This window comes from Patiria miniata, unplaced genomic scaffold (genome assembly GCF_015706575.1).
Source record: "Patiria miniata isolate m_02_andy unplaced genomic scaffold, ASM1570657v1 HiC_scaffold_4, whole genome shotgun sequence".
NCBI classification, from domain to species: domain Eukaryota; kingdom Metazoa; phylum Echinodermata; class Asteroidea; order Valvatida; family Asterinidae; genus Patiria; species Patiria miniata.
Genome location: NW_024037071.1, coordinates 1,329,591 through 1,357,132, shown reverse-complemented (window position 1 = coordinate 1,357,132; position 27,542 = coordinate 1,329,591). Strand labels below are relative to the sequence as shown.

The window sequence follows — 27,542 nt, the reverse complement described above, 5'->3', positions numbered from 1 at the left end:
TGTGGTGGCTTGACGGCCCTTCTCAGGGGCCAATGCATGAGTTGAAACCAAAATAAAAATTTCAGTCTAGGTTCAAGACCAGCACAGGTCGCATGTGTGCATTTTATGCTCTTTTGACCAACTGGGTTGCAAAAATGCGTGCATTAAATTCGCGAGATGACCAAAAAGAGGTAATACCTCTGTAATGTCTTTCAAATGCCGCTGCAGAATTGGGCTACAGTGTTTACCCTGGTGTGCCTTTGGACTGACACAGGTAGTACGGTCGGGATGACATCTGCTAGCTAGAGCTGGGCTGGGCTGGTGGGTCTCCAACCCCATCGGCAAGGTGGTAAACTTTGGTGGCAACTTCGTAGGCAAGGGAGTCAGCAGCAACCTGAAGCCAATAAATATATTAAATCAAACAACAAAAAACAACACGAGGAAATTAATTTCCAAACATACCAAAAGTGATGACTCCTGTTCATTTTAAGAGGGTCCTGCCAGTCACAATATCGATACCATCAGGCTATCTGCTTCAATTCAGTCATAAATGTGACATGCACACGGGAATATTGTAAAGTTATAATCTTTAGCACTGTCAGATTTTCTTTTCTTCTTTTTTTTTTAGTTTTCAAAACTGCTACAGCAGAACACCAATCTGGCCTGTGTTGAATGATAAACCTTTTGCAAGCAGCTGCACCTAAAGCAAACATTTAAGGAGCAGCACAGAAGAAAAAGCAATTATTTTTTTTCACTGTGGGCTCCACAAAGATTAGAAATACACTCCCAGCAGTGAAGAAGTTGACAAGAACTACAAAGGGATAAGGGCACTCAATCAACATTTGTGTTGTATTGCAATATTTCTACTTTTTCTACTTCTTCCTAGTTTTTTTTTTCCCTAGTTTTTTTTTTTGACCTTGCTCCTACTTTTCCTACTATTTTCTTAAAATCCCCACTTTTTTTCTACTTTTTCCAACTATTTTGTCCCACAACTCTGAAAAATGAAATCTCACTGACTATTTTTTGCTGTCAACTGTAAACCACACAATGAAGGGCTTGGGCGCAGGAGTACTGCAACTGTACTTCCCAGAGCTTAGTTGAGGATGGAGCACAAGTGTTGTGAGTACAGAACATGCCAAATGAGGCTTATGATGCTGTGGACGTGGGTGAGTATCAACGAAAACTTCTACTGAAAGCCCACAAAAGTCCTACATTTAACCTGATTTTATCCTAAAAAGTCCTATTTAAGTCCTGTTTGTTTTTTTGTCGAAAATTTTGATCCTACTGTTATCCTACATTTTCACCTGGGTCTGCTTGAAAGCCTCGTGATTGTAACAAGAATTGGTTTTGGGTTTGGGCACATCGAGTTGAAAATTGTTCTTGTGTGCACTGCATGCCCATTGCGCCATTATTGTAACTGTGGTCGCAGAGATATGGCTTAATTTGGCTCTCATGGCCGTTCTGAACACCCCTCTATGGTTCACATGCAGAACACACAGTCATGCTTCGTTCTCACCTGGGTATCGGCCTCGGCGTAGATTCTGACGATATCCTCTGTTCCGGAGGGTCTGTTTGATTACAACAAAATCAGAGAGAGAGATAGAGTTCACATCTGCAATATAATTCCTTCCCGTGATCTGAGACGTTTCGCATCCGAATGATACATGTATGTGTACAAATTTGTTTAGCTGTCTGTAACTGTTATATACACCATTCCATAGTTTTGCATCATGTACGCATACGCGTATGCTTAGTTATCGGAACCATTACCAATAAAAAGCAGTCATCCAAAAAGGCGGCCTCCGATGAAAGCCTCATATCTGCGGCTAATCCTTTGAAACGCAGACAAATGGCACATTATAAGTTCAGCAATTCATCCTCTTTGAATCAAACCGTTTATTAAATAACTTATCAGAAAAGAGGGCCACAATCGAAAAATTTACTATGCGTTTCACACCGACGCTTTGCGTGTGATGTCTCCATGCCATGCACAGGCATAGTTGGATAACGCGTTGCGTATGACGTCACAAGACCACACAAACTGATGACCTATCCGATGCATAAACCATATGTGACCTGTTCTGTCAAAAGCCGACGCTTCTGGGCAGAGGTTGAAATTGAGATAGGGCCAAAAAACGCCGTGTGGGTGATCTTTTTCGATTTTCTAATTTTTGCATATTTGTAATCCTGAACATGTCTAAAATATACTATAAAAGTTTGAAACCCTAATTTGAACTCTAAATATAGTATTTTTGACGATTTGTTAAGGTATATCAGTTAAAGAAATTACTATTTTGTGACATTCGTGGCCATTTTCTCCGTTTTCTACTTTTCGACACAATGAACTTCAAAATAGCATAACTCTGCCAAGGAATGACCGGTTTCAAAAATTAAATCACCTATTAAAAGGAAAAAGCACATATTTTTCACAATATGCAAAAATCTCATTTTTGACCTTATGCCCAGAAAAGTCTGATTTTGACAGAACAGTTTTGGAAACCTCTGGAAACCACATAATACATTTTGGGAGTTGCTCACCCACCATGCTATGGACTCCTTAAACAAGTACACCCCAACAGTGACCAAGAGATTCCTATGCCAACTCCTTCAACACCACATTTTACAACAGAACGAGAACATAATTGTTTTTGCCCAACATTCCTGAATCCTCCAAGTTTCATATCATTTTTCACAAACCCAAGGGACTTAGGGTTGTTTATGCACTGGTGAACTCAATGCCTGCACTAGATTTCAAAGACACTTACAAAAAAAACCCCAAACAAACCCCAAAACGTGACGCTAAATAAATAAGACTTTACAATTGCTTTCCACATAAAAGCGAGACCATACATTTCATAACATCTTTACAAACTATACAAACTGTATCTCATTCGTTTTTCACAAAATAACAAATTCATCCCTGAATTCACGAGTATCAGGGTAAAAATTGACTCCTATCAACAAATAATGAAGTTATTCTGAAGTTTTTTTATTTTATTACCTGACAAATGATCGAGCATTGTTGTACTTGCTGACGATACCGTCAATGGCTTCTTGAAGGCCTGCTGGGGTTGTTGCACATCGCTCGGCATTGGTAGTCTGGATCACCCGACGATCCTTCACCTAAAACAGGGGGAAAAAAAAGTTACATCAGCAAAAGACTTGGACTCGGACTCGACAATCATGATTCGGACTTGACGCTAATGACTTGTGACTCGTGAGCCATATTTTTTTTTTCATCAAAAATTAAATTTAAAACACAATTCCATGTTTATTTTCCGAAAGTTACGTTAAAGCAACGCTTAAGAAAGCAACGCTTACGAACTTTCGGACTCAAATGAAAAGACTCGCGACTTGGACTCGGACTCGAACCAGATGACTCGGACTCAAACTCGACTCATGGGATTCAACTTCAACACTGGGAGAAGACGGTTCATAATGCAGGCATGCAACTGGGAATTTAGAAAAAACGAGGAAACTCCAAACCATACAAGACTTTGTACAGTATTTTTCACTTTGTAATGGCATTCATGAGAAGTAAAAAACGAGGAAATCAGCAGATCCGAGGAAAAGTTGCATGCCTGATAATGGCAAAAGTTCTCCGTTGCCAACTTCTTATTATTGTCGTCAAGCCCACCACAAGCCCACAAGTCTGGTCACAAAGTAAATCAGTATTACTGATTTACTTTGTGACCAGACTTGTGGTGGGCTTGACAACACCAATGTCCTTTCACATGTCCAATCTCAAGTAATAGGGGATAACCAATCACAAATGAATGCATTTGCTACTGTTCATTTGAATATAGCTTGCGACTTGACCTAGGACCAGATGATTGTTGAGCCCTTCTGTTGGACCCGACTACGACACTGCGTCTTACCTTGACTTTGAGTTGTCTGTTTGGCAGGTCAGTGTACGCTGCGTTCCAGTCAGTCATTGTCCAGCCCTTGGCATGTAGGATACACTCCACAACCAGCATGTCGGATATAGCGTCACCGACAGTCTGAAAAAAAAAAAATACCATTCCAAAGTTTTCACTACTATTACCAATACAACATGTACCATCACAATACGGCTACATGCACTGTTAGGGTATGCTATTGCAAACTAGGTCATGGTGGCCAGTGGCTACCTGTTCATCAAGGCCACTTTTCTCCATTCCCCTACATGGCCACTAAAGGGCAACGCGGGATGACGTCAGCCATCAAACATCTATTCATTAGCATGTGCGTTTTTACCGGTTGCTATGTGTTGCCATCCAGCACACCATACTCAGAGAACCTTCCAGTGTAATGAACTAAAGTTCCTGAATGTCTGGGCCAACCTATATACATATTTCATATTTCACTACATTTGTCTTGGTTCTTGGTTGGTTCACTCCTAAATACTCCGTGTGGGAGTTTATACAGGAGGCCAGAAACACCGGGGCAAACCCCTTCTCTTAGAGATAAGTGTCACTGGGTTCTTTTACGTGCATTGGATTACACAACACACGGGACCTACGGCTTAACGTCCCATCCGAAGGACGAAGCAATAATGGTTAACTGCCTTGCTCAAGGGCACAAGTGTCCACCCGGCGGGTTCGAACCCACACCACTGTTGCCTCTGAAACACCAGGGCATGAGTACGGGGTTCTTAACCGCTAGGCCATGACACTCCTTGTCTTGTGTGCACTTTTGGGCAAGTTCTGGCGAGGACCATTAGTCCACTAGTGGTCGACTCATGACGTATTGTACGCCTGCGCGCTAACAGCAACGTGTGAACGCTTCTAGTCTAACATTGGTCAAAACGTCATCATGAAACAACTTGGTCCTGGCTCCCCGTTGCGCTTTGTGATCCACGCGGCTATTGGTTACCAGTGATGGAACCGGGCCCATGCTCCGGTTCCAAATAGTCGACTAGAGTAGCCCAACCATCCTTCAAGTTTGTCAAACCATGGTTAGGCCACAAAAAAAAAGTGCGGTTTCTGGTATGGAGCTTGCCCCAAAAGTTGTGCAGCGACGCGGCATTTTTTTTCTTTTTACTTTTATTTCCTTCAAATGTCGGCTGATGACTGCAAATGGTGCCCGACTAAATCTAGTGCAAAATGTATGGGAGCCCAGAGAGGCCACACAAAGCTTATACTCGATCGTAACCCAATCTAAAAACACGTTCAAATTGTGCAGCAGCAGGATTCCAGTCAAACCAGTGAGTTTGGCGGTTTGAGTACATTGAAAAAAAAAAACTTTTTAATTTTGCCGACGCGCATGGCTACGGCGACGCGCACGCAGGCCAGAAACCAGAACCTTTTTTTTTGGCCTTAACTGTAGTTTACGCCTGAACTTGTTTTAAGTTGATACCTACCTTAAAGTTATTCAAATCTTAACTCCCTCCCAAAAAACTTTAGAAATTTGTCTCTTTATAAAATAATGATCTCCTATTTTGTGATTGGTAGGCACCCTAATTGATTACCTCGTTGATGAGATCTTGAAGATACTTCAGTGTGGTTGCCGCTTGCCTCTGATCGGATGATAGCCTTCACAAAAACAAAAAACTCGCAATCTTAGATCCATCAATAATCAAACGCAAGAATAATTTTTTACCAGAAAATGTATGTACATTGTACATGTAATCAAGTCTGCAGAAGAGTGTTCATTCAAAGTTAAGACACAAAATCAAAGAATCATGAACAATTCAAATCAAGTCTATAAACAAAGAAACTATGTAATGTACGTAAATAGTATTTTCTAGCTATTGTATAATTCTTTTGGGAAACAGAATATGAAATAATAATATACAAATAATGAAAATTATGAAATGCGATGGTAAGAATAATTTCATGATGTGACAGTCAAACACTAAAATGCTGAGAAAAAAGGCCTTTACAGTTTGGACTGTCGTGTCGTCGCGAATACAAAAGATGCAAATTGTTTTCCTTTAAAAACATTTTTTTCCCATTTTTTCTTTAAAATGTGTATTAGTCATATCAAAAGATAACAAATTTCAATAAATCTGAAAAATCAGAAAAAAATCACCCCTTTTTGGTATGTTGCATTTTTCTCCACTATGGCCTCATCCCAGTACCATCTCATTTCGCCAGAACGCCTCACATTTGTCATATGATCGGTAAATAGTGTCACCGTGCAATGGATCTTCTATTTACCGTGGAATAAAACTTAGCCAGGCCGCAAATTTTTTTTTCCCGAACGACATTCGCATACATGGCTGTTTAGCGCCCTCTACGATGCTTTTATGATACGCATGCAGGTATATAATTATTTGTTTCCCCACATTTTGGTGAGCAGTGCGACAGCTCAGTCGATAATGGGTCGGATTTTGCACCGCGAGGTTGCGGGTTCGAATCTCGGTTTTGCACCCGAATTTTTTACTTTTCTAACCTGAGGCTTCTGAGGTTTTTTTTTTAAAGAGAAATAAAGTCCAAATTTCATAATGTTCAAATTCACTTTTTTCTAATTTTATATTTTCTTCTCATGTTTTTATAAAAGTTAAGTCCAAAATACCATAGTGTACACCCATATGTGGATGTCGTTTGGGAGAAAAAAATTCGCAGCCGGGCCATGGGTTGTGCCTAATTTGTTAACGATAAACATCTAAATTTGCAATGTAATACACTGGCCATACACTGTACGACAACCACTCCAGAATTGAGAATGTCGCACTATAAACAGAAATTCTTTATATTTCCACTTGCCTTTCATCCTGGCTGGCTGAGTTGATTTTCTCGGTTGCTAAGGCACTGAATAATACCTGCAAGTTCATTGGTTGAATAGTATAAATAAATATGAGACTTTCCCCAGCAAATCTGGAGTTGCAAAACTTCAGCTGTGCTATCTTAATTTCAAGGAATGACCGAGATAAGAGCCATGTTATTATTTCAAGTGTTGGTGTCTGTTGATTGTAGATCTTAGACATCATTCAGAACGCGGTGATTTTACAGAATTTAGTTTAAATAACTACATGTTGAGAAAACAATATAACTGCAAAAGAATCCCGTTTACTCAATTTAGAGCAATTAATTTCTTTCAAACACTTTGTAAGTTGCCAACGGGAGACAAATCTAGGATTTTGAACGCTGATTTTATCCACTGTGGTTATGCATGAAAATCACATTGTGGGCATGTACTTTCAGGGATGCCAACTTTAGAGACTACAAAATAGTAATGATTCTTCCTGCAAAGAGTAATGCTAATGTAAATACATAGGACAACAGTCAAGTTTAAGAGTAACCACAGTACTTTTCAGAGTAGCCACAATGTTGGCGCATAGGACAGCTGGAATTTTCAAGAGTAGTAACATGCCTCAAAATTACCCCGTAAAACATGTTAATTTGTCTTCCTATGATGCCTGGTTCAAAACTTATGTCAACAACCCATTTTCCTCAAAATCCAAGATGGCCGCCAAGATGGCCGCCAAATGAACCCCATGGGACAATATTTGATCTTGGGAACATCAAAATTTGTTCACTAGACACCTTGAGGATTACGAAAAAATAGGTTACAAAAATATATCCAGGGGGTGCATGGGAATCCTATCTTCCTACTAGACTAATTACTCCATAAGAGTAATGGTTGGCATCTCTGTACTTTTGATTTCAAAGTGCTTTGAGTTTTGAAGCATACCGTTCCATGTCCGTTGGCTTCAAAGTAGACGCCCACATCAAAATCCTGCGCCCTGTGGTGCAGATGCTTGACTCCGGTACAGGCACAAGCTACAGGCACTTTCTGCATGTAAAAAAGTCATCTTTGCAGTGAAACTCATTCAATATTACAAGGTTCACAGCACTTCATGAAAATATAATTCCCTGAGTTTTTTCCTGATATTTCACTGAGAAATTTCAAAATTTCGTCCTCGTCCCCAGTGCTTACTTCATTTCCAACCGCGTTTCCAATAGTAAACCCTGGATAGGAAACTTTCTTCCTGTATCCTGATTCGATGCTTCAATCGGCTAGTAATGGATTTATACTGTATACTTGGTGTTGTTATTTTCAACGTGCAGTACGTGTTTTCGCGATCATTGTAATTAAACCCATCCATGCCTTCTCAAAAATACTCTTTCCTTTCCAATTTGCTCAAATTAATATGAAATGTGATACTGCATAACTGGCGGGATAAGATTGTTACATTTTAACTTCGAAAACAATCGTGTTTTCGTAACTCGAGACGCGCATCAGTTGTGTTTTTACCCCAGACACCGCATACAAAAACAAATGCTAATGTAACGCACAGGCAGGCACCAGACTATTCCTCATTTGCATACGTGTTAAAAAATCTTGCACATGCAAATGATCCAATACCAGGGTGAGAGAGCAGGTAGTGGTGGGTACGTACTGCTCGACACCCTGGGGACGAGGTTGTTGCAGACGAGGCTCTATGCAATAGGTCCAAACTGACTGGACTGTTTTGATGGGCAAAATTCATTTCCGAAAATGATGTGCTGTGGCATGTGGAAGTATCCCTCTCGCAGTATTTTTCAAGGGTTAACTTTTTCACTGATTCACCACAGATGTTTCCAAGGACAAACCTAGTTACTTACAAGGACATCAGTGGCATACTGTGTGGAGCTTCCGTTGGCATAGGCCGTCTGCACTAGGCCCATGTTGAGCTGAAGATTAGCTGCAGTCAACAGCTCTTGAATGTACCCTGCTATCTGTAATACGCACAGAGAAAATAATACACTGTATTATATACACAAGTATCCCCCCCCCCATCCAACGTTAAGAAAGGGAGAGTTGGGGGCGATTACTAGGAGAGACATTTGAACGCATAGCTGGCGACACCTGATGCTCACGTGGAGAAGCTATGGCCAATGTTGTAGTAGAGTACTTTTTTCCCCCCGAGTACCAAGTACGGCCGAGTACTTAGGTTGCCGAGTACGAGTACGAGTACTTGTACCTTCAAGTACAAGAACAGGTCTCCGAGTACGAGTACTTACACTTCCGAGTACGAGTACGAGTATTTCAAATACGGCCATACGGCAAATGGTGCATTGTGCGTAATTGGCCCAGGCCCAGTCAGACCAATGTACAGACCCACTCACGGCTAGCTGTTAAATGTGTTTGTCCGGACGTGCACAGAGGAAAATCAGAAAACTTCAATTTCTCCACAGGCCAATCAACCATTTCAAACTGAAAGTTTCGATAAAATAAGGCCATGGTGCATAAAGTCAAGCTAAATAATTTTCCCCCGAGTACCGCTATTCAAGTATGAGTACTTTGATGATCAAGCACAATTTCGACATGTCGAGTACGAGTACTTTGCTACCCGAGTACGAGTACCGGCATTTCGAGTACGAGTACTTTGACATTCGTGTACGAGTACGAGTACTCCAAAAAATTCTCGAGTAGTACTGAAGTACGAGTACTGAGTACGAGTACTACAACACTGGCTATGGATTTGTGCACATTCAGCATAAAATAATGTGTACATGTCAGTATGCACAAGTTGTGTGTCCCGTCCACAGGGCTCTCAAAGCAGAATGTAAGCGCCCTCTATTGTTCGGGCACGAAGCTCATACGAAAAGTTGTAGCTGGAGCAAATCCAAGAGATTCCACTTTGAATGCGTCAGGATCGAGAAAAGCTTCCATTTTGGGCACACATGCTGCTTTACCTGCATTGCATTGTAGGCCCGCAATAAATGCATTACAAGCAGTTCCAGGGCGATTACACATGCGAGATTTCAAAAGACTGCCTGTTCCATCAAAATCCATCCCCCAATTTAGGGGATTTTGGCAGATAAGCCATGTGAACCAAGTCCATCAAATCCACCAGCACCAGTGGTGAATTCAACGAATTTGGTCCTGAAGCATTCTGTGAAGTAGAGTGATTGTTGGATTCTGACAGACATGGTCGTCTACTTAAAAAAAAGTAAGTAGGGAGTTGGGGTTAAGTTTGCCAAATTTGATTTTGGGTCAACCTGAGTTGCTCCAAATTCTTTTTTAGTTCAGCAAGACTCTGGACCATCAGTCTAAAAATGGGTGTTAGAGAAAGTAGCCGTGCTATCTGTATCCCCAAGAGCTGCAAACAAGTCCAAGAAAACTCAGTGAAGGAGAAATAAACCGCCCAGTTACAAAATATTAAATCTTGACTCATAATACTTACGAGGGTAGCTATTTTGTCACCATCAAGCAAGTGAAAAACGCCATCTGTAGGAGAGTAAAAACAGTTAACTTAGTAACGCAAACCAACTACATGGTAGTAGCTGATCAAGAGGGGGTGCAGATGGCACACCCTCCCCCCCCCTATTTTTCGCAGGTTTTTTTTCTGTTTCTTTTTTTTAGGAGGTACGTCTTATATTTTTTTTTCTCTGTTTCTTTTGCTTTAAACTGGTTACCAGGATTACTTAGAATTAAAGCTGTGTAAGTTACGATTGGGTTGAACAAAGTATTAACAAAGTGTTGGGGAAGGTGATTAAAGGAATGCCTACAAATAAATAAATAAATAAATACCAGTTGCTGAAAAGTCCGGCCCAGATTATCTGAATAAAAGCTAGCACGATTCTTTTACCATTGAAGGGGCCTTCATGATAGGAATGATAGTACGCCCGTATTGGTCTATACTCACCACTGTCTACGAAGTAGTAAACAATCCTGTCAGCATCACCGTCAAGCGAAACACACTTCCTTCCTGCTTCTTCTGTAGGCATACCTTTCAAGTTTAAATAAACAGAACAATTTCAGATAAAAGTAGACATACTTTTTCCTGAGTCAGCTCTCTAGTAATTTAATATAGCTCTACTATATTAACTTACTAGAGCGCTGACTCATGTACAAAGTGATGCCTGCTGGGCACATCCATGTTTGTACACAAACCTATGGGGAACTAGAACTTTTGTACATATTTTGTACGTCTATTTGCATATCTGCGTTTGTATTCCATACCGGTACATCATCGAAGCTGATATGCCAAAAACCAAAACGCACAATCAGCAAATGAGGGTGTCATTTTGCTCTACACAAACAGCACAACGCGTGTGCGTATCCGCAGCAGCTTTGATTAGCCATGTGGTTTTTTAAACCATAACACGCGTAAGAAGTTTGCGTGCGTTCTACTTGCGCATTGCATTTAGAGTACACTTTCAAAATTCAATCCATCTAATTTCATTATGTTCTACAAACACGCACATAAATTCAAAATGTCTGCGCCCAGGACAGCTTCAAAGCATCTCCGCACGCAAGAATGAGGAGCTAGCGCTCTAGTAATTTAACATAGCTCTATGGCCTTTCCTCATAGCCTGTTAATCCTGAATGAATACTTAGTGTAGAGCAGCCTTATGGAGACTGGATCATCGTTTCAATTTAATTTAAATGACTAGGATCACTGACAACATCTGTTTCTCAAAAGTGTCCTATTTGCTAACTATTTGGTACTATTCTGCTTCTAATGGGATTGTTCTGTGTAATACATATACCTTGTGTTTTTTTTTAAATATTCTTTTTCCTTATTCAACTGCCAATGGAATAAGCCACTTGCGTGTTAAATTTGAATAAAATCTGGAATGCTGACTTAATACAATGCTTTGCACGTTTTAACCTAGCATTCTCCCGACCAAAGAGACTGTTACTATATCACGTGATTCGGGGCAAGCCTTATGCTAGCAACCCCCAGCTCCAGCATGGTCTGGTGTCTTTGTGCCATTCTCACCCATTGTGAACGATGTATTGGTGCTGAGCGTCTCTTACGTAACTATGCAAGAGCTTGCCCCGAATCATGTGATTAGCAACAGTGTCTTTGGTCTGGAGAATTCCAGTTAAAATGTGCCAAGCATTCTGAGCAAGTCATTGCACCAGACGTTTTTCAAATGTAAATCCCAAAGGGTATAGGTTACACGCAAGTGGCTTATTGCTGTGGTATTTAATGCAGACACGCGAAAAATGAAACTCAAAATCTAACTGAAGCACAAAATCTAACTGAAAGCATGAGATGTCAACTATCAGCAAGCATATGTGATGCGATCAAGCTACATGAGTCGTTTGTCGACCCTGGTCAATTTTTTTTTTAATAACAGATTTGAAAAGAGCACAATCTCAGCATTACTGCTGTGAAAACCATATGCTGATACCATCTTTAGTTCAAAAATTATAGAAGTTGGAACATCCAGAGATGTGATGAAGTGATGTGATGAAGTTTCCCTATTTTGGCCTGTATCTCCAAATAAAAATTCCTGACAAACGACTCATTTAGCTTGATCACATATTCAGTATTATGAGCAAGATTACGAGAAAAAGTGTACTATTATGGGAAAAAGCACATTTATTATATATAAAGACCAGAATTAGCCTCACAATATACTCAAGAATGAATACATCCATCATGAAACACTTAACATGTGAAAGAGTTTTTTTTTTCTTTTATAAAAATAAATCATGATCTTAAACATTTAAAATCTGTCTGAAAAAAAGATAAAAATTCTCAGAGGCAAAGGTCTAGAGTATGACTTACCATGGGGTGGCTTCTGCTGGACTTTGACAAAGTCTGCTCCACACTGCGAATTAAACCAAAAGCGAAGAAAACATAAACAAAAAATGACTTATTTTTGACTACTCCCTTGCAGTTTTGGTGTAGTTTAGTGCATGTCATTTGGACAGAGGTGCATTGAAAAATGCTGGCGGTCTAACAGTGAGAGCGTTTGTATTGCGGGTCACCTATTTTGCCTTGCAAAAGAAATCCTAGTTTGTATGTTCTAAGGTAATTTTAATAGACAGTTCTATGACAAAACACACAAAATAAAGGCAACGCAAAAAAAAAAAGGTACATTTTTGGCAATCGTACCCTGTCATTCAGTTGCCCGTGTGTTCCATCGTTGTAGACCGAAATCTTGAGTTGGTTGTTGAGATGTTGACACATTTGTTGGATTTTCAGAGCTCCGATGCCGTTGGCTCCATCTACCGACAGCTCACCCGTGTACTCACTCTCGTCAGTTTCGCTCTGCTACAAAAACAGGAAGTCCATCAAATGTCCATTACAAGGATTCAACTCTCATGTCAAGTCAAGCTTTTCAAACAAACTTTCATCAAAATGGCATTCCTGTGTCTTTTTCATGCCCTATTACTTCTGGCTGGACTTGGGAAGGGTGATGTGATTATCCCTTGATTGAACTTGTGAGGGACTCATGATGAACTTGACAATAACACATCAGATGTTGTGTAGCAATCATCCATTCTTCAGAACATTTAACCCTTGCTTCACAATCCTCCGAAACACATAAGGCCAAAAAAAAAAGTCTCCGGTTTCTGGTATGCGCGAGCGTCACCGTAGCCATGCGCGTCAGCAAAATTTAAAAGTTTTTTTTCAATGTAAGATGATGTCTCAAAACCACCAAACTCACTGGTACAAAAGAGAGAAAAAAAAAAAACCAAACTCACTGGTTTGACTGGAATCCTGCTGCTGCACAATTTTAACGTGCTTTTAGATGGGGTTACGATCAAGTATAAGCTTTATGTGGCCTCTCTGGGCTCCGATACATTTCGCACTAAATTTAGTCGGGCACTATTTGCAGTCATCAGCCAACATTTGAAAGAAAAAAAAGTAAAAAAAAAAAAAAAAAAACGCGACGTCGCACCACTTTTGGGGCAAGCTCCATACCAGAAACCGGAGACTTTTTTTTTTGGCCTAAACCCTCCGACTTTCACAAACTCTCAAAAAATCGATCCACTTCCTTTCCCATAGCTTTTGTACCGTCTGGTCACCAACTGCCACAACCCCTATAGATTCAACCATGATTCACATTTCTTGTAGGCACTGTGACAGTCAAATTCCACCGACAGACACAAGCCAGTGACTGGGAGGCACAGCCGGCTTATCAATCTCCCACAGTCAAAGCATAGCTACATAAGGTTTCATAGCAATCACAGCCAGTCAATCCTGCTTTATGAAGGCAGGGAGCACTCAACTGTTAAAAACAGTCACTTGATTTATTTTGACTGCTGGGCTGGCCTTGTTGAAATTGCCAGCCAGACTGGGAGGGTTTTATATACACTACATTGTACATATATACACTGTCGAGAGCACGTTCTCCTGTTTTACTATACTCCCAAAGACAATGCTTTGTTTTTCCCTTTGTCCCTGTAATATAACACTCTCCCATAGACTAGGCACACGAACCTACTACAGACAGGCACGAAACTGGGAATTTAGAAAAAAACGAGGAAAATCCAAACCACACAAGAATTTGTACAGTGTTTTTCACTTTGTAATGGCATTCATGAGAAATTTAAAAAACGAGGAAATCAGCGGATCCGAGGAAAAGTTGCATGCCTGTACAGAGGACCGTTTTGAACAAAAAACCCAATGCCCGACGACTGAAAGGATTTGTTGTTCTCCCTTTGTGTGTCGGTCCTCAGGGGTTATGAAGAACACATACATCAGCACATCCAGCTGCAGACCACAATTAGGCATATCCAAATTTCTTGGCCACAGCTTGAAAGTACACACAAATATATGGAAAGTGGCTGCAGCGGCTACCATAGACCCTGTGCAATTTCAAGCCGTACCCAAGTAATTTCGGACACGGCCTTGCGCTCAAAGAGCAGGGCTTTAAAAAATACACTGACTGTAGAAAGCCTCGTTCACACCTGTTCTCTGACTTTGGTGAAGGCCGACGCCAGCTTGCTGTAGTAGCCATGCTCAGTCGGATTGCCGTAGCCTCCTTGTGTGTTTTGGCACCGCACCATGTAGTGCAGCTGCGGTGTCGACAACAGACCTGGGAAAAACAAATCATAATCATGTTCAGAAAACAAGACAAGCCCAGTAAAGCGCGTGGGGCGCTGTGGTCCAATGGTTACTGTGTTCGACTCGTGCGCCGTGGTACATGGGTTCGAATCCTGACCGCGTACATGGTGCTTTTGTGTTCTTGAGCAAGGCACTTTACCATTATTGCTTCGTCCTTCGGATGGGACGTAAAGCCATAGGTCCTGTGTGTTGGGTAATGCACGTTAGAACCAAGTAACACTTAAGAGAAGGGGTTTGCCCCAATGTTTCTGGCAGTGGCTGCAATATGCGCCACAGCACTTAGCAAAAAAGGTGCACTACATAATGGATCTCATATAATGTTCATATACTTCATTTACCTGTCTTTGGTTGCATTCTCCCCAGCGCTTTGTATCCTTTGGAAAAGGCGCTATATAAATACAGTTTTATAAAGCAGGTCCCAGAGTGCACACATTTGTTGATTGAGAACGGCCGTTCACTGGAAGTCTTTTCATTCATGTGTCTACACAATGGGCTTGGTTTAGCCCATTACACTTAACAATTGTTGACTGCTGTGATGTGAGATATGAGGCTTTGAACACCCGAGGGGCGCATAGCACCCTCGGCTTCACCTCGGGTGCTGTGCGCCCCTCGGGTGTTCAAACGTCGTATCCCACATCACAGTAGTCAACAATTGTTTTGTTATACCTCTGTCTTGGATTCTTTGGATTTTGATGTAAAAATCACGAAAACAAATGGCAGTAAACACAACAAACATGACAATTTACGGCAACTCACATGCATGTCACGTGCTCGAAACAGCTGATCGTCTGCTAGTTCGCTGCTCCCACTCATGTGTGAAAACATGGTGAAAATAGCGTGGGTACCAACGATACAAGCATTTCACACCGTACGTACCGCAAACGTACAAAGTCATAGCACACTCCCTGTGGGATATAGCGTACGTGATATCCCACAGGGATTGTGCAATGACTTTTTATAAACTTAACACATGATCATTCTAGGCCAATGAAAATACAGTATTCAAGACAGAGGTATAACAAATCCAGGTACCAACCCTGACATTTCTGAATGCTAAATCACATCCTCTAGATCTTAGTGTAGAAAAAGCCTAGATATTCTCATACCGTAGTCAATGTAGTCACCCTTGAGTGCTTGTATGCCATCGATTAGAGCTTGAGCTAATCCAAAGCTACTGGGTCTGCAAAACAAATGAAAACGGAAAGCATACAAGTAACACGTATGGTCGTCCAGTCTCCAATGGGCCACTACACATTGACTTCTGCCTAGTAGTTACCAAACAGAGACATTTCACATGTATCATAATTTCCCCCGTTACTTGTTCTTTACTGGATGGCATAGCTTTTGTTGTGCTTCATGTGCTAAGCTGATCTACAGGGTGAGTCAAACAAAGCGAAACCCAAATGTCGGGACCATTGTTTTAGTGAAGTTCTGCATGTAGCACTTTCAAAATCTAGGAAATGAAAGCCCAATTCATAAGCTTTCTTTTAGTACAAGAGTCACTCAAATCACTCATGCTATTTTGAAGTTACGGAATGTTAAACATTAACCACGGTTTTTAAAGTTCTGTCCACGGATCACCAAAAAAGGTAAGTGTTCTTTTCATCAAAACGAAAACAAATCCCATAGGGATGTGTGTGAGTTGCTTTCGTTTTGCTGAAAGAACACACATTTTTTTTGTGATCTGTGGACAAAACTTTAAAAACGGTGGTTGTGTTTAGAATTCCATAACTTGAAAAGTACTTGAGTGATTTGAATGATTCTTGTACTAAAAGAAAGCTCAATGAATTGGGCTTTCATATCCTAGATTTGGAAAGTGCTACATGTAGAACTTCACTAAAACAATAGTCATGACATATGGGTTTCGCTTTTTTTTTTACTCATCCTGTATAATGTTGTGCATCAGGTCTGGTTGACCAGGCCTGACCGATACACCCTGTTTGATACACCCTGTTCATGTACATTTCTAAGTGCATGTAAGATAGTTCAAAACTAAAGGCCCCCCCCCCCCCAAAAGGCTCTGGTTTCTGGTCTGTGTACGCATTGCCGCAGCCATGCGCATCGGCAAAATTAAAAAGTTTTTTTTTTCAATGAAAGATGATGTCTCAAAACCGCCAAACTCACTGGTTTGACTGGAATCAAGCTGCTGCACAATTTTAACGTGTTTTTAGATTGGGTTATGGTCGAGAATAAGCTTTATGTGGCCTCTCTGGGCTCTGATACATTTTGCACTAAATTTAGTCACGCACAATTTGCAGTCATCAGCCGACATTTGATGAAAAAAAAAAGTTATAAAAAAGAAAAAAAGCTGCGTCGCCGCACCACTTTTGGGGCAAGCTCCATACCAGAAACCGAAGATTATTTTTTGGGCCTAACTGAGGGTCTTTTTTGTCTGAGTAGAGTTGGCGTGTTCTTTCACTCCCTGCCATCTTATGAAATTCTTTGCCCATTGCAGAGAATTAGGTATTACCCTAACATACAAAATGTACCTGAATCCATCAAAATCCACACCCCTGTTTTGGAGGATTTTGATGGATTCAGGATACCTTCAAATTGAGTAGTTGGGGGACTTTGATGGATTCAGGATCTCAACAGATTAACTTCCGGCTAACTGGTGGATTCTGATGGACTCGCTGGCCACCAACATGTTTTTTTGCATGTCAAAATTGATGGATTTTGGTGGATTCAGGACACTTTCTAGTAAAAATGCCCAAGGGGTTAGGGTTAATCAACTGTACCTTGTATCTCGTGCCAAGAAGATGTTCGCTGGCAGTGCCATGTCTATGTTCAGCTCACTGATGAGGCTTTGGACGCACTGGCCTAAATCTTCATCACTAGAATAATAACCAAATGAAATAATGAATGGAAAAAGCCAGACTTGTATTGAATGAACAGGTGAACTGTAAGGACATGGATAATGATGCATGGGACAAGAAGCATTAACCGCCCTGATCCTTCAAAATCCTCTTTGCCAAAGTGGATGAATGTGGAGGGTTGAGGTCACATGGCAAAAGTGCGTTACTGATTTCCCAGGATGCACTTTGTCAAGGTCTTTGGCCGGGCCTTGTGTTGTTTTTACTCAGCCATGCATAAATATAGGCCTGGATTATGCTTGAAATCCTCTGTACTGCTCCAGGATGTCACTGGCCAAGCCTCAACATATTGACAGTCACTGCCGGAGGATTTTGCAGGATTCAGGCAGTGGTCACCCCTCCACGGACCATATTCAAGAAATAATGGAGGAATTTGCAGGATTGAGGCTACATGCTATTTTTCCAAGAGGCCAATTGGAGGATTTTGCAGGATTGAGGCTACATCCTAGCAAAAAGGCCTAGGGGGTTAGGGTTAATATGCCTTTACCCATCATCTTTGCATTTTGTCAAACAGGAAAAACTGTTAAGCGCAAACACACGTGCCTGCAATTCACTGGCCCCTGTCGACTGCACAGTGCCCGAACAAAGTGCGGGTTATTTAATTTCACGAGATCCCATGCGTACAAGCACTGTGCGATCGATTTCCCCTGCCGTTTGTTTCAAGCAGTGTCCGAGTGTCAGACAGCAATTTCCACTCAACTCGCGTACTCTTAAAATTTGAAACTTTTCAAACTGCATCAAGTTTTTGGTAGCAAAGGGGGTATCACAATGTTGCTAACAACATTCTCCAAAGGTCTATACATGTGAATGATGTTGTCATAAGACGATCAGATTCAAAATTGTGACCCCTCTCATGAGTGCGTACGTGCTTTTGCGGTGTTTATAAAGAACAGCTAGTGGAATGGCTGACATTTGACCGATTTTGAGGAAGAAATTTCAAAGATATCATGCACGAAATTGGCTTTCAACAAAATTTGAACCCCTGCCCCCCCCCCCCTCCCCAAAAAAAGACCATACAACTTAGGCCAAAAAAAAAAAAAAATTCCTCAGGGTCCCCACCCGCTTTTTTTTGGAGGCAGCCTCAAACATCATTTTAGCCTCTTTGTCTTTCACATCTAACCCATAAAATGCTGGTACATGTATGTCATTTCCTGAGACCAAGTGGCGGTCATTTAAAAAAAAAGCTGACGAACATTTTGAAAAATAGCCCGGCCGGTCGTTTTAAAATATGGATCAAAAAGGAAAAAAGGGCCTCCTCCTTCCTTTTTTTTGCAAAAAGACAGGATGCTGAACAGTTTTTTTTTTCTGTTTGGCCTTATACGATTCAAATAACATTGTGGACAGTTTTAAATCATCCCCTCAGACCTCCCAAAATTTTCAAATGTTTGAATCAAATATATGCTATTCGTATACATTCAGTTGATCATCAAAAATTTGAATATTGGCACGGCCCTGAACTGGTGCATATGTCTAAAGGCAATTTTATACTCAGTGCAAAAGCAGACAGCATATTTGTGAGGTTACACAAAAGTTTTTTGGCTTTGAAGTTAAACATACCGCATATTCCAACTACGATGAAGTTTGTATAAATCTGGATTAATTCACTAACTTTCAAGCTACACAAAACTTGTGGATTATTCACTTGATCCTCTAAGCACGAGTGGTTTGGGTACAACAGTTTCAATTATCTCCTGCAACCATGCATGAACATGTAAAAGTACACATACATTTTGTACAAAATAAGGCATGAGAATCCATTCAAATCTGTTTGCCCTCGTTTTGAATTGTATTATAAATCACAACAAACAGTTTTTAACAGGTTTCAGTCCCTGGCATCCAGCAATGACAAATGTTCATACATGTACCGATACATTGTATCTATACATGTAGGTCTTGCCATGATGACTGATAGCCAGGCAAATGATTTTAAGCTCCAAACGCATCCTTTTTTTCACAACATGCAGGATTTTACACAGCTTACACAGCATATCAAAGCACTGAAATAGATTAAGGCAAGGAACTTGGTCACAGTGTCCAAAAATGGTGTTGCGATCAATTGACCATTGTGCAGTGAGGCATGAGGGAAATCTGCACAATTTAAAATAATTCGAAATTTGCATCGTGATTTTGTTATTTAAAAAAATGTTTAGACGGACACATTTTTGAGGACATACTGATGTGTATTCTGGAGATTTTTGAATGTTCAGGATTTTGGTTAAAAAAAGAAGAAAAAAGATCCTTATAAGCTTTTGGTAAATGTACATGCATGTCCTGCATTATTAAAAATATTCATCTTGAGATCAATGGTCATTTCAACTTCAACTGATAGGCCTAGAGTTACAAGATGTTTTGGAGACATCTGTAACAGAAAAAAATTAATAAGATCTGATCAAAGACAGGAATTTTTTCTTTAAAAAAAATGACAGTCATCGTAATTAAATTTGTAAGCCATTTTTGACCATTATCTTTGCAAAATAATTGAACATCCTTTATAGCTTGTTTATTTCCATGCACACTGTATGCCTTTACATAAAACCGGGAAGTGCGTTAATGGGCTCTGACATTTGCAAAACTAACAAACAACTCCTTATCTATCGGAAGAAGGATCAAATCAGGCCAGAAACCATGGAAACTATAGTTCACTTGAGATGAATAATGCGTTACCATGGAAACCAGGCATGAAAATTTGCCCCAGGATTAACTTCTGCATTGTAACACAAACGACACTAACAGTGTAAAAAAAAAATTGGAGATTAGACATAATAAATTATCAAACAAATTTCTGGAAATTCGGCATTTCATTTCCTTTTTGGTACTTTTTTTGTTTGTTTAAAAATCAATGAAAGGCATACTGTAACACCTGTTGTGTCTGAGCCACTATTTCACAGCCGGTCGTAAATGATTGACAACAAAATGGCCAGAATTGCACATACAAGAATGTTCAAATATCCTACACTTTCAATATTATCAAATCTGTATTGTAAAGAGTATTTTACAAAGACACAAAAAAAATCAATGCTTTTTCTAAGGCAAAAATATACTGCATACATACATGTTCATATTCATTTACTGTGTGCACAAATAATATTCCATAATGTGGTGACGTACATTATGTACACTGATGATAGAAACTATACATATACCTTGAGTGAAAAACAAATCTATTTCAGTCTTACATTAAGGACATTCATATTATAACAGGGTGAGTTAAAAAAAGAAAAGAAAAAAAAAAGAGAGACCCAAATGGTTCCCAATATTTTGTTTTATAACTTCTGCATACAATGTACATGTATTTATGTTGTACTTTCCATATCTAAGACGTGAAAGCCAAAATAATAAACTTTCTTTTAGTACAAGAATCATTCAAATCACTCATGTCCTTTTTGAGTTATTGAATTTTGAACACAAGGACAGTTAGAACTTTTTACCACGGATCACATTTAAAGCCAGAGTCCATCATTTGCAACTATCCCAAAAGTAACTAGTGTAATTATTGTTTAAAAACATACTTGGTTGAAAGACAGTAAGGGGACTAAACTCCCTGTGAAATTATTCTTTCTGGCAAGCTGTCATTTTGAAGAAATCAACGAAAGAAGACCTTTTCTAAACGGTGCGTCTTAAGAAGCACCGTTGGAAATTTCCGTTAGTAGTTCGTTTTTTTTGTTCGGCGAAGTGCGCACAAGCATTGACACGACGCACACGCGCGCGCAGTTGCTAGAATTCGTCGGATCGGTGCGGGACATCGCATAGCTGCAATCGGCTCAGTGAGAACGTGTCTCGGACGCTGAATTCAGGCCAAATTCAAAACAGGATTCAGCAACTTTTGATTTGACATTGAGATCCTAGAATGTTGTTTTTCTCGAAATATGCAGCTGAAGCTGAGCTGAAACTTCATCAGATTAGTTGTTCACTACCCTTCTTTAGATTTTGAGCACTTTTGTTGCTGCAAACGAACAAAATGCACAAATTACAAATGATGGACTAAACCTCTATGGTATCAAGAAAACAATATCAGAATAATCCCGTAAATCTCCGGGTAGCCAAGTCGAAAGCCGGGCAAGACTATAAACTCTTGACAATCTAAAGCATGTTGTTTTAACATTGGACGCAGAAGGTGTTTAAATAGAGGTTCTGACATGTACATGTAAGTGCCAGTTATCATGGTCATGAGAGTGTTCTGGTGGGTTTTTTTTTATATGAAATGTTTTAGTTTTGCTGAAATATCACTTACCTTTATTGTGATGCATGGACACTATGAGAGATATGAACGATTGTTTTACTAAAATAAATCGCTTTTCAATTTTGGAAACTGGATATTTGTAATCCAGAATTTTTTTGCCGAAAATTTTGATTTTTGCAAAAGGCAAAATTTTACAGCCAAGGGCCACAAATACTGATTTTCAAGAGTAATTTTAACAGTATTTGTACGATCTTTCTTGCTGAAACTTCATATGTTTCAATACTCCAGGGTGTGCACTGGAGCGTAAACAGTAAACAACGCCTCTGCATACTTCACAGACTTTGTGTGAGTGTACAAACGGCATGAGGGATTAGCGTGTTTAGACGTCACCCAGAGGCGAGTCGAGGCAATCTTGACATCTAACCCATCAGCCGTGCCTGTATAAAAACAGCCAGTGCGTGTTATCACGTCCTCCGACATGAACTGGTTTAAAGTGAACCTCAACCAGTGTGGATATGAACAATGCAGATATCAACAATTCTGTCTCCACAATACTTACGATGTATTTGCGATTTGTGTTGCGTAGCCTTCCCATGTCTGTAGCAGCATCTCCCCCATGGGCTCCACCACCTTGGCCCCGTTGTCCTGCTCCGGGTTGTGGGAGGCTGTGATCACGACTCCAATGGTGGCTGTCAATAGGGCCAAAAAAAGAAGAAAACAAATGTACTAGTGGACCAGCCAAAGTGGAACGTTACACTTTGGACAACATTTTTTGGTAATTGCAGGCAACCATGTCAGATCAATCAGTCAAAGGATGGAGACGAAAATGTAGGTGGATGCCACCCATAATTTTGACCCAAAAATACCTAATTTGCATAAATTGTTAATCCCTGCCGTGTAATATATTTATTCCCATAAAATTAGGTATATTCTTTATTTTTTATTTTTTTAAAGTTTATTTTGGTGATTCTACTTACACACCCTTACTTCAATAACATTTTCTTAAGCATATAAGTGACTGAATAATTATGAGGACATAGTAATGCTCCAAAATGGCTAAATGTAAACAAAAATTAACAATAACAAGTCAGGTGTGTTTACAAACACAAATGCCCCGCAACGGTGACAGTTCCCATGACATAACACCACTCTTTTAACATCAACTTACATGTACCTTGGTCACATGGAACATTCATTGACAGCATTAGTGTCTTCTGTAGGTTTTATATGAATTAATCCCTAATCCCTATAATCTCAGAATAAATACATGATTTCTATTGTTTTAGCCACTGTGAACTTGACCCTTGACCTTTTGGCCCCAAATTCAATAGGCATCTTAGGATTACCAAGAACAATCCACAAACCAAATTTGAAGTTCATATGTTAAGTATTTCTCAAGTTATCGCGCTGACAAGATTTCTATTGTTTTAGCCACTGTGAACTTGACCCTTGACCTTTTGGCCCCAAATGCAATAGGCTTTTTAGGATTGCCAAGAACAATCCACAAACCAAATTTGAAGTTCACATGTAAAGTATTTCTCAAGTTATCGCGCTGACAAGATTTCTATTGTTTTAGCCACTGTGAACTTGACCTTAGGCCTTTTGGCCCCAAATGCAAAAGGCTTCTTAGGATTGCCAACAACAATCCACAAACCAAATTTGAAGTTCACATGTAAAGTATTTCTCAAGTTATCGCGCTGACAAGATTTCTATTGTTTTAGCCACTGTGAACTTGACCTTTGGCCTTTTGGCCCCAAATGCAAAAGGCTTCTTAGGATTACCAAGAACAATCCACAAACCAAATTTGAAGTTCATATGTTAAGTATTTCTCAAGTTATCGCGCTGACAAGATTTCTATTGTTTTAGCCACTGTGAACTTGACCTTTGGCCTTTTGGCCCCAAATGCAAAAGGCTTCTTAGGATTACCAAGAACAATCCACAAACCAAATTTGAAGTTCATATGTTAAGTATTTCTCAAGTTATCGCGCTGACAAGATTTGTCCGGACACACACACACACCCATCAACCCACACACCCACCCACACACCCACCCACGGAAGGACAAGGCGGAAACAGTATGCCCCTTCGGCTTCGCCGCGGGGCATAAAAATTAAAATAACTTTTTCATGTAGCAGAAATTCCATAAAATACATGAATATGCACCTCTGACGGCTCTGGATCTCAGAACGACAAGGAGCCCAAGGCGATACAACACTGGATCCAATATATCAGCCCTGCAGTAGAGAGAAAGTAATATTAATGCACTGTGAATTTATAATAATATCACTAATCGGTACAAATATATAACTGTGATTGTTTCAGAACACAATGTACATGTTTCTACATGTATACTAAAAAGGTGGACAGGTTATCCCTTAAATTAAAGGGAATGTACATCATTGGCTTTTGCTGTAATTTTCAGAAATGAACTATTTGAGGGGTTAGTATAATAGATCAGATATTGTTACACTGTGTTCGAAAATGCTGGAAAAGCCAAGAAAAACCAAAAATGTTCAAGTTGTCTGGTTCCCTGACTCCACTAAACTTGAAATGGATCAATTTATAGATGCTGGAAAATTGTAAGGTAAGGGAACCAGTCTAGCTGGCCTACACCCGTTCATGAACATGTAACCAATAGCAAACAAAGTCTGGACTGAAAAAAATGGTAAATTTGGAGCAGTAGTTGAAAAATAGTTAGGTTTTTCCAATGGAAATACCACTTTTCTTGAAAATGACTTCACACCAGGTGCCATAATTTTACAGGATGCTTTAGACTGTCATTTACCAACATCCTAGTAAGGTATTTCGTAAAAATTTGGTAGTTTTGTTTTTCGATGTTTGCAAATGTTGTATACATGTATTCCCTTTAAGTCTTGTCTGCATTGCGTGATCACAATGGTGACAGCACATGCATCATGCATGCAGCAATTGCAGTGGGGCGGGGGGGGGGGGGGGGGGAATGCTCCCCTTTTGATACCCTGGACACCAACAGCTCGATATTGAACAATGTTAAAGAAAAAATGTTCGACTTCCTAAACTGCAGCCTTTTCCTCTAAAAATGGAATTTGCTAACTGATAAATTAATAATTTTTTTTCAAATGTTGAGCACTAAATGTCAGCAGTGAGATTGGGAATAATAAAAAAATCCACAAATTTGGCAGCGGTTTTGAGGGTTAAAAAAACCCAAAATAACGTACGTGTTTTATATCCATGTATTTCTTTTGTTCAATATAAACTTTTATGTAGGTGAAATAACACATTTATGGTAAAACCGCAGGAATTCCAGATTTCAGAAGGTACATTGTATTCTTTAAAAGTCGTGAAATCAGGAAAAACCATGGCCAAAAAAAATCGTGAATTCAGGGAAAATCCTGACAAATCTTGCCCTGATGGACAGTTGAGCCCTGATAAGAGCACTGTTAATACAACGTCATGCTTACAACAAGCAAAATTTCAGGTCCCACGTCTTTGTTTTTCTATGTTTTCCTTTGTTTTCCATTACTGTTAATACAAGGTACCTGTTATAACAAGGTAATTGTAAAGTCCCAGGGACCTTGTTATCAAGGTGTTCGACTGTATACATACATTATGTGGTTACAGTGCATGTATACATCTATATGCTGTACAGCCTAGCTGAACATGCTGAATGCATGTACAAATGTACACGTGTTTGACCTTGGTCACCTGTTTTGAGCACAAAAGAGACCAACAAAAGGGTTGGTACACAGACCTTTTCATTAACAAAAGTTTACTGAATTCTATTGTTTACTGTTTATTTGCATTGTTTATTCCAGACAAGTATTATTCCTTTGCCACATACAGTTTATCCAAGCAAACATGGTATACTGTTCAAACAATTTTGGGGTAGAAAGTAGTCCTGATGCTCCTTTTGTACCTTTTATCAAAAGAAAATAAATGAGGCCGAGGAAAGTTTTCAAATTTTGCGCAGCACTGTTTGAATACACGGCGCAACTCCTCTAAAAGTCTTTTGAAAGGTTTTCTGTCCCCAATGGTAAAGTGAGATTAAGACAACAGTACACTGTTTATACAGTGTACAAACATCAAGTGTTATTTTTCGTATTCTCTTTTGTTTTGAAGTGTTTTTATCTACTGTGAATCGCTGTCCCGTATTTTTTGTCTGCTTTTGTGCTGGCACTTCATCTGCGCATGAGCATTTATACAAGTTTGCATTATCAGATAATCCTTTTGACTCGAGCAAACCTGTGGCATGATGTTTAAGGCGTTCAACCGGAACCGTGGGCCTCGTGACCCAGGTTCGAGCCGCGGCTGAGCGAGGCTTATTTTGTTTTTCGTTTTTCCTCTAAGTGCATTTCTTCCTTTATCCCTAACCCTGGTAAATGTAACAGAAAGCAACAAAGATAAAAAAAGTTGTTGCATGCTGTTGCATTCAGCAACCAAGTCCGCCTGCTCTGTTGCATCTTGTCTATTTTTCGTGAAATTTCCAGATTCGTTTGCACATGTTTGCTTATCAACATTTCAACATGAAATTTCACGAAAAATAGACATCTGAAAAAGGCAGCACTTTCTGATTAGCCTAAAAAGAGGGTGAGTATGCTTCTAAAGCAAAAATAACCTACAAACTATGCTTAAATGTGAAAATCAAAATTTGACAAAGTTCGACATGTTTTTGTACATGGCGGAAGTGTGGCCTTTATTTACGGAGGTAGTCCAGTAAATTGGCCATTTATGGGGCTATTAGCAGGGTAACTGCTCGTAGTGCCGAGCTATACAACATAATCCACTGTTGCATTTGGTTGCAGTAACTGCTTGGTGCCAAGGCTGGTAATAATGCACTAGGTTCACAGCACAATCCAACGGAATCCACTGTTGCAATTTGTTGCATTTTACAGGGTTCTAATTTCAGCCAAGGTCATGAAGGTTGTTGTATTTTGACAGGGTGCCTTGAGAAAACCTGTTGGGGATGAGGATTATTGTTTTACAATCGAACCCTGCACTTCATTGCAAATTGTTTTGGTTTGCTTGTCTTATTCACTGCTCCCTGGAGGATTTTTTTTTAACGGGAAGTTAAGTCCGAAACTGTCTGATCATGCCGATTCCCGTCTCCCGTCTAGTCTCCTGAAAGTCACACCAACAATGTCTTGCGAGCAACCAGACAAAGATTTGTCACGGTAAAAATGTCTAATTAAGTCCAAAAAAAAACATCCACTGCGTACGTTCGGTGGGGTGCCGGACAATTAACTTAAGTCTTAATAAGAGGGAAAACAATCGAGGACCGATTCGTACCTGTTGTTAATTCACCCGTAATTCCTGTTAGCATTTTTCACAAAATCTTACTGGCATAAGTTGTTCTTCTGCCATGTCTACCTCGCTCTCGAAAGTTTTACGACATCCCCCCCCCCCCCTTACAAAAACAACCCGCAAACAACCCGCAAAATGTGCCAGAATAAAATACACAGCCTCACAGACACGGGGTCACACTCACACTCACAGGTGGTCATGGTGGTTCAACTTCAATCAAAACCTTTCAATTTTTTTCTAAAGACTAAATTTATTACCTGCAACGTATTCCCGCTGTTCCATAACTGAAGACATTCTTCCCTTTATGAGGGTGTTTACTGGCTCCAACAGCTATCGCTTGGTGTACTGGCAAATTGTTCATTTTGACAAAAAAAATAACGAATCAACAGTCACACTCACAAAAACCTTCAAAGCGTTTCGTCCGAAACTGAATCTCAAGGTACAGTCCGTGTAAAATATAGTCGGGTGCAAATTGCACGCGCGCACGCTGCCGTCAGCTGTGATG

At 40.0% G+C, this 27,542-nt stretch overlaps 1 protein-coding gene across 2 annotated transcripts; it reads right to left on the bottom strand.

Moving 5' to 3' along the window:
* On the bottom strand, positions 1-27,542 carry LOC119739855 (phosphoacetylglucosamine mutase-like). Of its 2 annotated transcripts, none has more exons than XM_038214964.1 (18): positions 27,295-27,542; positions 23,921-23,991; positions 22,317-22,446; positions 17,443-17,538; positions 15,811-15,884; positions 14,548-14,675; positions 12,746-12,904; positions 12,416-12,458; positions 10,538-10,621; positions 10,076-10,119; positions 8,511-8,624; positions 7,597-7,698; positions 6,669-6,724; positions 5,429-5,492; positions 3,858-3,980; positions 2,981-3,102; positions 1,496-1,547; positions 1-373 (listed from the first exon to the last, which is right to left on the bottom strand). In XM_038214964.1, the coding sequence occupies exons 1-18, from the start codon at positions 27,396-27,398 to the stop codon at positions 278-280; spliced, it is 1,662 nt and encodes a 553-aa protein (XP_038070892.1). In that variant the 5' UTR covers positions 27,399-27,542; the 3' UTR covers positions 1-277. The 2 variants fall into 2 exon arrangements, with proteins under 2 accessions (XP_038070892.1, XP_038070893.1); XM_038214965.1 differs by having other exon boundaries at positions 12,746-12,901.